General features: G+C 44.6%; 1 protein-coding gene across 1 annotated transcript; it reads right to left on the reverse strand.

The window, feature by feature from the left end:
- Positions 1-7,643: 7,643 nt before the first annotated feature.
- Positions 7,644-8,911, reverse strand: LOC139538267 (trace amine-associated receptor 6-like). The gene has a single exon (XM_071340115.1). The coding sequence runs from the start codon at positions 8,604-8,606 to the stop codon at positions 7,644-7,646; it is 963 nt and encodes a 320-aa protein (XP_071196216.1). The 5' UTR covers positions 8,607-8,911.
- Between the last annotated feature and the right edge of the window lie 8,208 nt (positions 8,912-17,119).

Consider the following 17,119-nt stretch of genomic DNA (forward strand, 5'->3'; position numbering starts at 1 on the left):
GAAGAACAAAATTCTGCAGGAGCCAGCAGTAAGAAAGCAAAACAAGGTACGTTGAATATAGCTAGCAAGTTCTTTATCTTTTCTTTTCAGACAGTCTAAATAATTGATTATAGACTGAGATGTGTTCAAACCTGGTGGCCAACTACAAGAAACATCTGACCTCTGTGAATGCCAACAAGGGTTATGCCACCAAGTACTAAGTCATGTTTTGCAGAGTGGTCAAATACTTATTTCCCTCATTAAAATGCAATTCAATTTATAAAAATGTTGACGTGTTTTTCTGGATTTTTTTGTTGTTATTCTGTCTCTCACTGTTCAAATAAACCTACCATTAAAATTATAGACGGATCATTTCTTTGTCAGTTGGCAAACGTACAAAATCAGCAGGGGATCAAATACTTTTTTCCCTCACTGTATCTGGATTTGGGTGAAGGAGAAGTGGTGGAGGTTTGGGCGAGTTGCTGTGGGGAGCGCAGGGCTGTTGGCCGGGGTAGAGGTAGCCAGGTGGAAAGCATGGCCAGCCGTAGAAAAATGCTTACTGAAATTCTCAATTATTGTGGATTTATCGGTAGTGACAGTGTTTCTTAGCCTTTCTAGCCCTGGGGTTCCGCTAGCGGAACACCCACAACATTCCACTGAAAAGGCAGCGCGCTAAATTCACACATTAACAAGTCCAATACAGCAAATGAAAGATAAACATCTTGTTAATCTACCCATGGTGTCCGATTTCAAAAATTATTTACAGTGAAAGCACAACATATGATTATGTTAGGTCAGAGCCAAGTCAAAAACACACACAGCCATCTTTTCAGCCAACAATAGGAGTTAGAAAAAGCAGAAATATAGTTAAAATGAATCACTAACCTTCGATTATCTTCATCAGATGACAGTCATAGGACATCATGTTATACATGTATTGTGTGTTTTGATTTTTTTTTAACAAAATCACGTCCGGGTTATATTTTCTCAGGTTTTTGCCGGCAGAATAAGTATTGTTATACTCACAGACAATATTCTGACAGTTTTGGAAACTTTTGAGTGTTTTCTATCCTAATCTGTAAATTATATGCATATTCTACGATCTGGGCCAGAGAAAATGTCCGTTTACGTTGGGAACGTTTAAAAAATAAATAATAATTTGACCCCTAGCGCTAAGAGGTTATTAAGCATGTCTCAGTTTAGGTCACCTAGCAGCATGTGCTCAGAAGATAGATGGGGGGCAATCAATTCACATATGGTGTCCAGGGCACAGCTGGGGGCAGAGGATTGTCTATAGCAAACATCAACGGTGAGAGACTTGTTTCTGGAAAGGTGCATTTTTAGAAGTAGAAGCTCGAATTGTTTGGGTACAGACCTGGATAGTAAGACAGAACTCTGCAGGCTATCTCTGCAGTAGATTGCAACACCGCTCCCTTTGGCAGTTCTATCGTGGCGGAAAATGTTGTAGATAGGGATGGAAATTTCAGGGTTTTTGGTGGTTTTCTTAAGCCAGGATTCAGACACGGCTAAGACATCTGGGTTGGCAGAATGTGCTAAAGCAGTGAATAAAGCAAACTTATGGAGTAGGCTTCTAATGTTAACATGCACGAAACCAAGGCTTTTACGGTTACAGAAGTCAACAAATGAGAGCACCTGGGGAGTAGGAGTGGAGCTAGGCACTGCAGGTCCTGGATTAACCTCTACATCACCAGAGGAACATAGGAGAAGTAGGAAAAGGGTACGGCTAAAGGCTATAAGAACTGTCCCTCTAGCACGTTCGGAACAGAGACTAAAAGGATCAGGTTTCTGGGCACGATAGCAGGGACTCCATGGCCACAATCTCACATGCGAAAACTTTTTTACTTCGACCAAGCTGGGACAGGAGCTTTCTCAGGAGGAAGCTGATGATGGTATGAACAGTACGAAAGAACAAGCCAGCGCTTCCACCGCAGCTGTTGAATACACGGAAGATGCTCATCAATTCCTCTGAGTTTGTTTTCACGGCCGACACGTCCCTAGTGTGCTATGTGTCAAAGGCAAAAATGTGGTACTCATGAGTTCGCTGCATAGGGATGGGAGAATCTGTGGCCAGGAACATCAAAAAACAGAAATCATAATGGATTACAATGCCACAAAAGGAGGGGTGGATAATTTAGACAAGCTGGTGACTGGCTACAGCTGCAAAAGAAGAACAATACGCTGGCCACCTGTGATATTCTTTAACATCATGAACAACTTAATCTGGATGGTGTTGAACACAGATTGAAACAGAGGGAAGCTCCAAAGGAGATGGCTCTTTCTCGAGGAGCTGATCAAGGCATTGGTAAGACCTCAAATCCAGAGGTCTTACCTGTCACCATTACAGACACCGATAGAGATGGCAGCTTCTAGTCCTTATGAAACTGTGCAGTATTTAGTTTTTTTAAGTATTATTTCTTACATTGTTAGCCAAGAAAACCTTAAGTGTTATTACATACAGCCGGGAAGAACTATTGGATATCAGAAAGATGTCAATTTACCAGCACAACCAGCACTACAACCTGGAATACGACTTTCCCAAAGCGGAACCTTTGTCTGCACCACCCAGGGCATTTGAACTGATTCCAGAGGCCGACCCAAAATAACGCCACCGGAGGAGAGGGTGTCGGAGTGGTTTTCTATTGAGGCTTCGGATGTGCGCACACCAGCCACCGCTTACGAGTATATTACTTGCTAACGTCCAGTCCCTAGATAACAATGTCGACAAAATTAGGGCAAGAGTTGCTTTCCAAAGAGATATCCGGGATTGTAACATACTCTGTTTCACGGAAATGTGGCTAGCTGGGGACATGCTGTCGGAGTCTGTATAGCCAATGGGATTTTCAGTGTATCGCGCCGACAGGAATAAACATCTCTCCGGAAAGAAGAATGGTGGGGATGTATGTTTAGTGATTAACGACTCATGGTGTAATTGTAACAACATACAAGTCCTTTTGTTCACCTGACCTAGAATTACTCACAATCAAATGCCGACCGTATTATCTCCCAAGAGAACTCTCCTCGGTAAGGGAAGACCTCCATGAAATGGACAAAAATGAATGGCAACTTATTGGCATTGGGCAAGCCATAAACACAATCGCAAATACCACTCAAATGGACAGCAGTTCATCAAAACCATATTGCATCTGGAACATTACAAATGCCAAGTATAATAAACCAAAAATTCCATAGGGGGCGAGCGCGCTTCACCGTAGATTTTCATATGGGAAATGGTCACAAAGTCAGATCCCAAGGGTGAAATTTTTAACCTCATAAAAAGTGCGTTTTTGGACTGTTTTTTGAAATGTTTTCAATGTTTTTGTCAATTATACTTATGTAGGAACAGTATGGACATACGTTTGTGTTATTTTATTGAGTTTGTCCGTAAGGCCTATGTTTTGTCCATTTGCCATATATGATCATAGGAAGTTGGCTTCCGACCCCGAAAGTCAATGAACCATGTCCAAATGACATATGAAAGTACCAAATCAGGATGTTATGTCCATTTGCATTATATGATCATAGGAAGTCGCTTCTGAACCCAAAAGTCAGTGAACCATGTCCAAATGGCATAAGAAATGTCCAAATTGCATTTATACTGACCAAATGATATGTATCACTATGTCAAGCCCTGAATCAAACTAGAAGTATATTTGTCATGTTTGATCATAGGAAGTCATTGGAGGTAAGAATTTCTCCTTGATGTTGATTGAGCATGTCCATTTCGTAGTGGGAAGTCCTTATGGATATACATTGGCAATGGACACAGTCAACTTGCAGAAGAGCATGTTCACTCTGACAATTTAGCATAAGTGTAATGGACACTGTCCAATCGCTCATTGGTGTTGATTTGATCCAACTTGTAAGTCGCTCTGGATAAGAGCGTCTGCTAAATGACTTAAATGTAAATGTAATGTAAATGATTTCAGCCTGACCATTTGGTGATGTTAAATCCCTCATTAAATACATTGGAAGTGTTCACTTGTACACTGTCCATATGCAATGTATTTCAATGGGCATTTACCATCATGCATTGGACATGCTCTGATATACTGCAGAAATGCCCAATTGACTGGCTCGTTCAACTCGGGATGACCGAGCTGTGATAATGGTTCCTCTCCACCGCTCGTTGGTGTTGATTTCAGCCTGTTCATTTAGTGATGGTAAATCCCTCATTAAGAGTTGTTGTGAACACAGAAAATCTAATTTAGTTGTTTAAAAAAAATATATAAAAAAAATGAAGTGTGTAAAAACTGGGGAAATTTGAAAAAATTGATATATCCGAAACCTGGAAAAACAAAGCAGAGAAAATAGAAGAGCATTTTGGGGTAAGCACAGCACTTTGGGGAAAGTTGAGGTCAGGTATAATATTGTCTATGTAACCAAGAGGGAAAGAGGTTGGGACATCCTAGAAATGTTTTAGAGTAATATAATAAATAAAATTTAGTAGATGCTTTTATCCAAAGCATTTTACAGTCATGCGTGCATACATTTTTACGTATGGGTAGTCCCGGCAACCGAACCCACTATCCTGGCATTGCAATGTTCTACCAAGATGCATGACAAGGTTATAAATGCTTTGTGAGGCCTCAATTTAATATCATTTATAGATCCTTTATTAAGCATTGCTTATGCCACCCTTTATAAAGCACAGGATTATTTCATGTTTGACTTAGTAGGTTATGTCACATTTGACATTAATGCCTATGTCACATTCATGAACCATTTATAGAAGATGACATACGGTTATAGATGATTTGTGACACATTTATGTAGTATTTATAAAGGCTTTATGAATCCTTTAAAAGCTGCATGTAATTTAAAATTTGACCCTTATGTATATGAGATATTTTTGTATCTAATTTGCAATATATTTAGAAAAATATCTAAAAACATGTTTTCCCTTTGTCATTATCGGATGTTGTGTATAATTGGATGAGAAAAATATATATTTGCTACATTTGAATTCAGGCTGTAACACAATAAAATGTGGAATAAGTGAAGTGGTATTAATATTTTCTGAATGCACTGTATTCAGGGAGTCTCCTGATGAAAAGGCTTTGGTATTATTCATTCAGATTTTATGTATTTTACTAGGCAAGTCAGTTAAGAACAAATTCTTATTTACAATGACGGCCTAGGAACAGTGGGTTAACTGCCTTGTTCATGGTCAGATGTTTACCTTGTCAGCTCGGGGATTCAATCAAGCAACCTTTCAGTTACAGACCCAATGCTCTAGCCACTAGGCTACCTGTCACCCAAAGATGGTTCCTTCTCAGTTTGGCAAAGGCACACTTTTCACCACAGATTGTGAATTACAATGCCATCCTATGGCCACTGCACCTACTGAAAGCAATCCCTGCCCAATGGGTAAAGAAGTCAATTCAATGTCTACTCCATGTTGGTTAAAAAAATAAACAATGTTGATTTAACCAACGTGTGCCCATTGGGTTGTAAAACTCTACAGTAAAATAGTTTTTACGTTGGCTCTTTAATCCAGCATTTTGGATTTGAAATCAAATGTTTCATATAAGGCGACATCATAGAATGTCACTTTTTAGTTGAGGGTATTTTTATACATATCTGTTTTCCCGTTTAGAAAAGAAAACACCTTTATGTATCTAGTCCCCCCATTTGATTAAGTCATAAGTATTTGGACACCTTCACTTGTAGTGTATTAAAAGGTAATAACCCTTTAAACGTAATGCTCAATTAAATTATTTATTTAGATATTGGTTCCCTTACCCTGTAATCAGTCTATGAACTTCTCTTATGGGTGACTGCAATCCACACTTTGGTTTTGAAAGTCACTGCCAACAAACACGAGTGTTGTCCTTTTCAGACAAAACACGTTACTACTTCAGCACATTACTACAACAATGTGACTGTTTTGGAATAAAATGTTCAATATATTTCCTTCAACATCCTCTGTGTTGTGTGCTTATTGTTTAACCATTGATATGTTCTAGGTCATTTTGAGTCCTTATTAAGGAGCATCAGGTACTGCTGGAATGTCTACCAATAGCATGTCCATCTTTTTGTGCTAAATTACACTGGTCGCTGTTCAAAACATTTATAAAGTATTAAGAAAGTATGAATAGTCCTCATTTTAGATTAGGGACTAATCTATTTAATCTACTAAATTTAAAAATAAATGTATTAAACATCTTATGAATGATCTTATGAATCATTTAAAAGTGATTAATAAATATGTGAATAACTAGCTTACTAAAACAAATGTGGGAACTATTTACTAATCCATTATAAGTTATTTATTGTGTTATCCAATTTCTATATTCATTCACACGAAACAGCATCTGAGAGAGCTGCTCTGGTGTGACCCCTGACCTGGCAGCAGTGATGTAGTGACAGTAGTGGTAGTGAGAGTAGTGGTAGTGGTGAGAGTAGTGGTAGTGGTGAGAGTAGTGGTAGTGGTGAGAGTAGTGGTAGTGAGAGTAGTGGTAGTGTTAATACCCAGTATGTTGAGGTTCAAGTGTCTGCTGTGGTCTCCTGCACTGTTGTGTTTAATCATTAATGCATATTGTAGTCATTTAGAAATGTGAGAATAACTAGCTGACTAACAATTAACAAATGTGGGAGAAATTATTTATTACTCCACAACATTATAAAGTGTTACCCATAATTGCATATTCTTATATTTTACCAACAAATACTTACACAATACACCATTGAGTTAGACCTGGACGTTATCTCACATCATGCAGTATTGTACCTTTAAACTTTACTACCCTTGATGACGTCATTGTGTCCCAATTGAGCCACTAAATGGAGATGTTAAACAATATATAGAATGCCTCATGACCTCCTCAGAATGTACTTTTAGAAGGCTGACATATTATTTATAATTTTGGTATTTGGTATTTATTAGGATCCCCATTAGCCACTGCAAAAGCATCAGCTACTCTTTCCTGCATTCCTCTTCCTGGTGTACACATTATATAACATGAAACAAGCACAGACTTTGCTATTTGGAATATACAACCTAAGACGACTACAACGTATTATAGAAAACATGCTAATGCCTTCTCCAAGTGATTCCAATTCAATCCAGACAAGTCATTCTGTATCAACTGCATTTTTCCCTCAACTACTTACACAATACACCATTGAGATAGACTTGGACGTTATCTGATATCATGCCATAATGAACATTTCAACTTCACTGCACTTGTTAAAAGTGTTGTGTTACAATTGAGCCACTAGAGGGAAATGTTAGACAATATACAGAATGATTCATGACTTCCTCAAAATGTACATTTACAACACTTACATACTATTTATCATTGAATACCATGGAATTTGGAATATACAACCAAACATTTTAGAATAATTACATAATATTTACTGTATCATTAAATAACATGTAACAACAACAGATTTTGGTATTTGGAATATACAACCCAAAATGACTACAATGTCTTTTATAAAACAAGCTTATGCCTTCTTATGCCTTCTCCAAGTCATTACAATCAAGTCCAGCTAAATCATTCTGTATCAACACCACATGTATCTATGATGACAACACTGAGATAAGTCATGTCAGTATATTGTTATATGAAAGAAGCAATTACAACAAAACAGTATAACAGTTTTTTTTGTCCAATTTAGGAATAGAAACATAGGAACTATGAACGCCTTAATTTCAGAGTGAAAATATGTCTACATGTCACTTTGAACCACGGATAAAAGAAAGCATAAATTATTGGATTAATTAAGGAATTAATAAGTGGCAGAAAGCTGATGATAAATGATATCAAATTGTCACTAAAAAAAAAGGAAAGAATAAAAGGAAATAGAGATGGAATCCAACAAATGAGATAGTTGAAAACAACAATAGACAGAGTTTTTGTTGCTTTTCTCTCAGACTTATTTGCCTGTACAGTTTTAACACCAGACACACTGGCAACCTCTTTAGAAAATACCTTTCTGGCCTGTGATCTGGCCACCACAAAGATTTTCAAATAAAGTGTTAAAATAATAGAGCATGGGACAGCCATTGTAAATACAAGGCCAATTATATTAACCCAATTTAACCCTTTCACAATAAAACATTCTTTCAAACATCTACTGGATACCTGTACATTTACAAATATTTGTATAATAGCAGCATCATATATGATACAACAACACCAGGAAATGGATATACAACACATAATTCTTGTTATTGTTATTTTAGAGTGGTACAATAAGGGATCACACACAGCAACATAGCGGTCAATAGATATCAAGACCAAATTGCCCAGAGATAAAGAAGTACATAAATAAGCGATGTAGAATTCAAACAAACAGAAATATTCCCCAAAACCCCAGCATGATTCCATTATTGCTACAGTCGTTGCTGGTATCACAATCAGTCCCACCAGGAGATCTGACACAGCCAGAGAGAGGATGAGCAGGTTGGTTGGAGGGTGGAGCTGCTTGAAGTGAGAGATGGAGATGATCACCAGTACGTTCAAAAAAACTGTAACTGCTGAAATCAATGAGAAGAAGATGTACAGAGTTATGTAGATAGATGTCGATAGCAAAACCTTTCTGCAGGAAGAGTTTCTATCTTGAAAACAGTATTGAACATCTTCATGTTTCTCCATTTGTAGTAAAAGGTCAAAATGATGAGGTCCTTCTCCTGCTTGGTCCTGTGTGTGACCCTGTCAGGTCAGCCTTCTGACAAACTCTGAGCTCTGCCTCTCTATTTATCCCTGAGTGACTGACAGACACCCCCCTCCCCGGAGTCTCTCTGCACACACAATAGAGCTTAGAAATGACAAAAAAAACATTTGGATAAACAAATAATTTGTGAAAGTATGACGTAATGTATGACAGGATTGGATGTTGTTGTGGTCTCCTAGCCTGTCCTTCAACCTTACTGATAGTTAGAGATGAGAGAAAAGGTACATTTTCTTTCAAATCAAATCAAATGTTGTTTGTCAAAGAGTTGTGGACCTTACAGTGAAATGGTTACTTACAAGCAGTTAACCAACAATGCAGTTTTAAGTAAACAAAAGATAAGTAAAACATTGAAAAAAACAGTAGCAAATAATTAAAGAGCAGCAGTAAAATAACATTTGCGAGGCTTTATACAGGGGGTACCGGTACAGAGTCAATGTGCGGGGGCACCAGTGAGTCGAAGTAATTGAGGTAATACTGTATGTACAGTGTAAGTCGTAAGTTTACATACACTTATGTTGGAGTCAATAAAACTCATTTTTCAACCACTCCACAAATTTCTTGTTAACAAACTATAGTTTTGGCAAGTCAGTAAGGACATATACTTTGTGCATGACACAAGTAATTTTTCCAACAATTGTTTACAGACAGATTATTTCACTTATAATTGTAACGAACGTCGTAATCCTCCTAGTCTGAGGAGGAGCAAGGATCGGACCACATCGCAGCGTGGTATGTATCCATATTTATTCGAACACTTATTAAACACGAACAAAAACAATAAACAAAACGAAACCAACGACGCTACAGTCCTGAACATGTGAACCTATAAAACAAAGAACGCAACGAACAGCAACAATCACCCACAAACAAACAGTGAACACAGCCTACCTAAATATGGTTCCCAATCAGAGTCAACGTAAAACACCTGCCTCTGATTGAGAACCATATCAGGCAAATCAGACACACCTAAACCAATGAGACACATAACATAGACTACACCCACCCAGCTCACGTCCTGACCAACTAAACAAAGAATAAACAAAGAAAATAAGGTCAGGAACATGACAGTACCCCCCCCCAAGGTGCGGACTACGGCCGCAAAACCTGAACCTATAGGGGAGGGTCTGGGTGGGCGTCTCTCCACGGTGGCGGCTCTGGCGCTGGACGTGGCCCCCACTCCACCATCGTTAATCCCCGCTTCCGTGGCCTCCTCCTAATAACGACCCACCAAAATAACCACACTGTACTGATGGGCGCCTCTGGACAGAGGGGCAGCTCCGTACTGAGGGGCAGCTCCGGACTGAGGGGCAGCTCTGGACTGAGGGGCAGCTCCGGACTGAGTGGCAGCTCATGACTGGAGGGCAGCTCATGACTGGAGGGCAGCTCATGACTGGAGGGCAGCTCATGACTGGAGGGCAGCTCATGACTGGAGGGCAGCTCATGACTGGCGAGCGGCTCCGGCAGCTCTTGACTGGCGTGCGGCTCCGGCAGGTCCTGGTTGACTGACGACTCCGGCAGGTCCTGGTTGACTGACGACTCCGGCAGGTCCTGGCTGACTGACGACTCCGGCAGGTCCTGGCTGACTGACGACTCCGGCAGGTCCTGGCTGACTGACGACTTTGGCCAGTCCTGGCTGACTGACGACTCTGGCAGATCCTGGCTGACTGACGGCTCTGGCAGATCCTGGCTGACTGACGGCTCTGGAAGATCCTGGCTGACTGACGGCTCCGGCAGCTCCTGTCTGGCGGGCGGCTCCGGCGGCTCCTGTCTGGCGGGCGGCTCCGGCGGCTCCTGTCTGGCGGGCGGCTCCGGAGGCTCCTGTCTGGCGGGCGGCTCCGGCGGCTCCTGTCTGGCGGGCGGCTCCGGCGGCTCCTGTCTGGCGGGCGACTCCGGCGGCTCCTGTCTGGCGGGCGACTCTGGCGGATCCTGTCTGGCGGGCGGCTCTAGCGGCTCCTGACTGACGGACGGCTCTAGCGGCTCCTGATTGACGGACGGCTCTGAAGGCTCAGGACAGACGGGCGGCTTTGAAGGCTCAGATGGCGCTGGGCAGGCAGGCAGCTCAGATGGCGGTGGGCAGGCAGGCAGCTCAGATGGCGCTGGGCAGGCAGGCATCTCAGATGACGCTGGGCAGGCAGGCAGCTCAGATGGCGCTGGGCAGGCAGGCAGCTCAGATGGCGCTGGGCTTGCGGCCGACTCTGACCTGCTGAGGCGCACAGTAGGCCTGTTGTGTGGTGCCGGAACTGGTGGTACCGGGCTGGAGACACGCACCACAGGGCTAGTGCGGGGAGCTCCAACAGGGCGCACAGGGCTCTGGAGACGCATAGGAGGCTTGATGCGTGGTGCCGGAACTGGTGGTACCGGGCTATGGACACGCACCTCAAGGCTAGTGCGGGGAGGAGGAACAGGACGTACTGGACTCTGGAGACGCACAGGAAACTTGGTGCGTGGTGTTGGCACTGGTGGTACTGGGCCGAGGACACGCACCTCAGGGCTAGTGCGGGGAGGAGGAACAGGGCGTACTGGACTCTGGAGACGCACAGGAATCTTGGTGCGTGTTGTTGGCACTGGTGGTACTGGGCCGAGAACACGCACCTCAGGATGAGTGCAAGAAGCAGGAACAGGACACACCGGGTTGTGAAGGTGTACTGGAGACCTGGTGTGTATAGCCGGCATCAAATCTTCCGGAACTTTAACACAAGTTTCAGGCTGAGTACGAGGAACTGACACAGGTGGCATCGGACAGCTAACACGCTCCTCAAGGCGAATGCCATGCATACTCCGCCAAACCAACAGCTCTCTCTCTTCACTCTCCTCCAATTTCGTCAACAACTCCTCGAATGTCTCATAATCTCCCCTTCGTTCACTCTCCTCCAATCTGTCCAATAACTCCTCGACAATCTCAGACTCACCCCTCAACTTCGCTGACTGCTCCAAGTGCCCCCCCCCCCCAAGATTTTTTTTGGGCTGTCTCTCGGGCTTCCTACCGTGTCGCCGTGCTGCCTCCATTCGCCGGTATCCCTCCGCACATTGCTCCATAGAATCCCAGGCGGGCTCCGGCACTCTCCCTGGGTCGACCAACCACCTGTCTATTTCCTCCCAAGTAGTGTAACCCAGATCCTCATTCTGCTGCCGAGCTAGCTCCTCAAAACGCCACCTCTCTGCTTTCGCTGCCTCCAGCTCTGCCTTGGGGCGGCGATATTCCCCTGGCTTTGCCCAGGGTCCTCTCCCGTCTAGGATTTCCTCCCACGTCCAGGAGTCTTGACATCGCTGCTGCTGCTTTTTACCACGCTGCTTGGTCCTGGTTTGGTGGGTGATTCTGTAACGAACGTCATAATCCTCCTCGTCTGAGGAGGAGCAAGGATCGGACCAAATTGCAGCGTGGTATGTATCCATATTTATTCGAACACTTATTAAACACGAACAAAAACAATAAACAAAACGAAACCAACGACGTTACAGTCCTGAACATGTGAACCTATAAAACAAAGAACGCAACGAACAGGAACAATCACCCACAAACAAACAGTGAACACAGCCTACCTAAATATGGTTCCCAATCAGAGACAACGTAAAACACCTGCCTCTGATTGAGAACCATATCAGGCAAATCAGACACACCTAAACCAATGAGACACATAACATAGACTACACCCACCCAGCTCACGTCCTGACCAACTGAACAAAGACTAAACAAAGGAAATAAGGTCAGGAACGTGACAATAATTCACAGAATCACAATTCCAGTGGGTCAGAAGTTTACTTAAACAAAGTTGTCTGTGCCTTTAAACAGCTTGGAAAATTCCAGAAAAGTATGTCATGGCTTTAGTAGCTTCTGATAGGCTAACTCACATAGTTTGAGTCAATTGGAGGTGTACCTGTGGATGTATTTTAAGACCTACCTTCAAACTCAGTGCCTCTTTGCTTGACATCATGGGAAAATCAAAAGAAATCAGTGCAGACCTCCACAAAAAGGCCCCTCAACAACCTGAAAGGCCCCTCAACAAGGAAGAAGCCACTGCTCCAAAACCACCATAAAAAAAGCCAGACTACGGTTTGCAAATGCACATGGGGACAAAGATCATACTTTTTGGAGAAATGTCCTCTGGTCTGATGAAACAAAAATAGAACTGTTTGGCCATAATGACCATCGTTGTGTTTGGAGGAAAAAGGGGGAGGCTTGCAAGCCGAAGAACACCATCCCAACTGTGAAGCATGGGGGTGGCAGCATCATGTTGTGGGGGTGCTTTGCTGCAGGAGGGACTGGTGCACTTCACAAAATAGAAGGCATCATTAGGATGGAAAATGATGTGGATATATTGAAGTAACATCTCAAGACATCAGTCAGGAAGTTAAAGCTTGGTCGCAAATGGGTCTTCCAAATGGACAATGACCCCAAGCATACTTCCAAAGTTGTGGCAAAATGGCTTAAGGACCTCAAAGTCAAGGTATTGGAGTGGCCAACACAAAGCCTGACCTCTATCCTCTAGACAATTTGTGGGCAGAACTGAAAAAGCATGTGCGAGCAAGGAGGCCTACAAACCTGACTCAGTTACACCATCTCTGTCAGGAGGAATGGGCCAAAATTCACCCAACTTATTGTGGGAAGCTTGTGGAAGGCTACCCAAAATGTTTGACTCAAGTTAAACAATTTAAGGCCATGCTACCAAATATTAATTTAGTGTATGTAAACTTCTGACCCACTGGGAATGTGATGAAAGAAATAAAAGCTGAAATAAATGATTTTCTCCTATTATTCTGACATTTCACATTCTTAAAATAAAGTGGTGATCCTAACTGACCTAAGACAGGGAATTGTTAATATAATTAAATGTGAGTTTAAATATATTTGGCTAATGGGTATGGAAACTTCCTAATTCAACTGTACATGTAGGTAGAGTTATTTAAATGACTATGCATAGATTATAAACAGAGAGTAGCAGCAGTGTAAAAGAGGCGGGGAGACAATGCAAAAAGTCTGGGTATCCATTTGATTCGCTGTTCAGCAGTCTTATGGCCTGGGGATAGAATCTTTTAAGAAATATTTTGGACCCAGGCCTGGCGGTCCGGTACCGCTTGCCATAAGGTAGCAGAGAGAACAGTCTATGACTAGGGTGGCTGGAGTCTTTGACAATTTTTAGGGCCTTCCTCTGACACCGCCTGGTATCGAGGTCCTGGATGGCAGGAAGCTTGGCCTTGCAGGAAGCTCCGCCTTGCGTTCGGAGGCCGAGCAGTTTCCATACCAGGCAGTGATGCAACCAGTCAGGATGCTCTCGATGGTGCAGCTGTCACGACTTCCGCCGAAGTCGGCCCCTCTCCTTGTTCGGGTGGTGTTCGGCGGTCGACGTCACCGGCTTTCTAGTCACCACCGGTTTCATTTTCGTTTTGTTTTGTCTGTATTACACACACCTGGTTTCAATTCCCATATCATGTTCCTTATTTAACCCTCTTGCATACCTTTCTGTTCTGTCCGTGATTGTTGGTGTCTTAGTGGTTGTTGTAGGTGTTAGTTTGTATGTATTTTCCTTATTGGAATATTGCTTGTTTGTTTTATTGAGTAAACTCAGTTGTTTAGCTCTAACCTGTGTCCTGCGCCTGACTCCGCTACATCTCTGCACCCAATCGCTGACAGAATCACGGACCATTCAAATGGAGTCAGCAGGTGCAGCCAGCCCTTCTCTCCCAGTAGAGGAGCGCGTCCAGCAGCACGCGACCATGTTACAAAGTCTCGGGACAGCCATGGATCGCGTGCTGCAAACAATGGACAGATGGGAGAGAGGAGGCTTTCCTGTAAATCCTACATCATCACCTCCGCCCGCACCTCAACCTACACCGATGTCCACCCCTCCGTCGTCAGGACCCACTGGGATTCGGCTCTCGCTCCTGGGAGCGTATGACGGAACAGCTGCCGGGTGCCAGGGGTTCCTACTCCCAGCTGGAGCTCTACCTGGCAGCTGTTCAGCCGGCCCCTTCGGGATGCGAGAGAGTGAGCGCCCTCATCTCCTGCCTGACTGGAAAAGCCCTGGAGTGGGCCAACGCCATCTGGGGAAGGGAAGGCCCGACTCTGGATGACTACGAGGACTTCTCCCGTTTTACATTACCGCTTCTCAGTTTTTGATCATCCACTTGAAGGGAGAGAGCCGGGAGAGCGATTGTTCCATCTGAGACAGGGGATGAGGAGCGCTCAAGAGTTCGCACTGGACTTCAGAACTCTGGCAGCTGGTGCGGGATGGAATGAGCGGGCCTTTATCGACCACTACAGGTGTAGTTTACGAGAGGACGTTCGTAGGGAGCTAGCCTGCAGGGACACCACTCTCAACCTGGACCAGCTGGTGGACTTGTCTATCTGGCTGGATAACCTGTTGGCCTCCCGCGGACGTCCGGATCGGGGTCCGTCCGTTCCATTTCCCAGCACCTTGGATCCAACACCGATGGAGTTGGGAGGGGCTGCTATGAGGGGGACCGGAGGGGGGACCATTCCCTGCACCAGCTGTGGGTGCAGAGTGCACACTGCTGGTCGGTGCTGGGGTGGTTCTCCAGGAAGTCGAGGTAGCAGGCGGAGCACTGGTGGGTCATCCCAGGTGAGTAGGCACACAACTCACCCAGAGCCCCCTGTTGCACACATGTGGTTACCTATAGAATTTCCTGAGTTTTCCCCGCATTCCCAGCATAAGGTGCTAGTAGATTCAGGCGCAGCTGGGACCTTTATTGACCACTCCTTGGCACATAGATTAGGGATCCCTATTGTTCCTGTTGATGTTCCCTTCCCTGTACATGCCTTAGATAGTCGTCCTTTGGGGTCGGGGCTAATTAGGGAGGTCACAGCTCCCATTACTATGATAACGCAGGGGGATCACGAGGAGAGAATTAGTCTCTTCCTGATCGACTCTCCTGCGTTTCCTGTTGTGTTGGACCTTCCCTGGTTGGCCTCTCATGGTCCTATTATTTCGTGGCAACAGAGGGCTCTCAAGGGATGGTCCTGTCAGTGTTCGGGGAGGTGTGTAGGTGTTTCCTTAGGTGCCACTACGGTGGAAAGTCCAAACCAGGTTTCCACCATGCACATGCCCCCCGAATATGCCGATTTGGCACTCGCCTTCTGTAAAAAGAAGGCGACTCAATTACCACCCCATCGACAGGGGGATTGTGCGATAAATCTCCAGGTAGGCGCTGCACTTCCCAGGAGTCACGTGTATCCTCTGTCACAGGAGGAGACGGCGGCTATGGAAACATATGTCCCCGAATCTCTGGGACAGGGATACTTTCGGCCTTCCACTTCACCTGTCTCCTCGAGTTTATTTTTTGAGAAGAAGAAGGATGGAGGTTTGCGCCCGTGTATTGACTATCGAGGTTTAAATCAGATTACGGTAAAATACAGTTACCCACTACCTCTCATCTCCAGTATGACAGAGTCATTGCACGGGGCGCGCTTCTTCACAAAATTGGACCTCAGGAGCGCTTACAACCTGGTGCGTATCCGGAGAGGGGATGAGTGGAAGACGGCATTTAGTACCACTTCTGGGCACTATGAGTACCTCGTAATGCCGTATGGGTTAATGAATGCTCCATCAGTCTTCCAATCCTTTGTGGATGAGATTTTCAGGGACCTGCACGAGCAGGGTGTAGTGGTGTATATAGATGACATTCTAATATACTCCACGGGAGCTGTTGGCTGTTGTCAAGGCTCTGAAGGCATGGAGACATTGGCTTGAGGGGGCTAAACACCCTTTCCTCATTTGGACTGACCACCGCAATCTGGAGTACATCCAGGCGGCGAGGAGAATGAACCCTCGCCAGGCAAGGTGGGCCATGTTTTTCACTCGCTATGTTTTCACCCTATCCTACAAACCAGGTTCCCAGAACGATAAGGCAGACGCACTGTCCCGGCTGTATGATACAGAAGAGCGGACCACGGATCCCACTCCCATAATTCCAGCTTCTCGCCTGGTGGCACCGGTGGTGTGGGAGGTGGACATCGAGCGGGCGTCACGTGCAGAGCCCACTCCCCCTGAGTGTCCAGCTGGGCGTCTGTACGTTCCGTTTGATGTACGCGATCGTTTGATCTGTTGGGCTCACACGTCACCCTCCTCTGGTCATCCTGGCATCGGTCGGACGGTGCGCTGCCTTGCTGGGAAGAACTGGTGGCCAACTTTAGCTAAGGACGTGAGGGTTTATGTTTCCTCCTGTTCGGTATGCGCACAGTGCAAGGCACCTAGACATCTGCCCAGAGGGAAATTACAACCCCTTCCCATTCCACAACGACCGTGGTCACACCTATCGGTGGATGATTTTGTGACAGATCTTCCCCCATCGTGGGGTAACACCACGATCCAGGTCGTTGTGGATCGGTTTTCTAAGTCCTGCCGTCTCTTTTCTTTGCCCGGTCTCCCTACGGCTCTACAAACTGCGGAGGCCCTGTTCACCCACGTATTCCGGCACT

Source organism: Salvelinus alpinus, chromosome 14, assembly GCF_045679555.1.
Source record: "Salvelinus alpinus chromosome 14, SLU_Salpinus.1, whole genome shotgun sequence".
In the NCBI taxonomy this organism is placed as follows: domain Eukaryota; kingdom Metazoa; phylum Chordata; class Actinopteri; order Salmoniformes; family Salmonidae; genus Salvelinus; species Salvelinus alpinus.

Excerpts from the sequence above, each read along its gene's own strand:
- LOC139538267 (XM_071340115.1), bottom strand. The coding sequence starts at position 8,606 with ATGGAGAAACATGAAGATGTTCAATACTGTTTTCAAGATAGAAACTCT.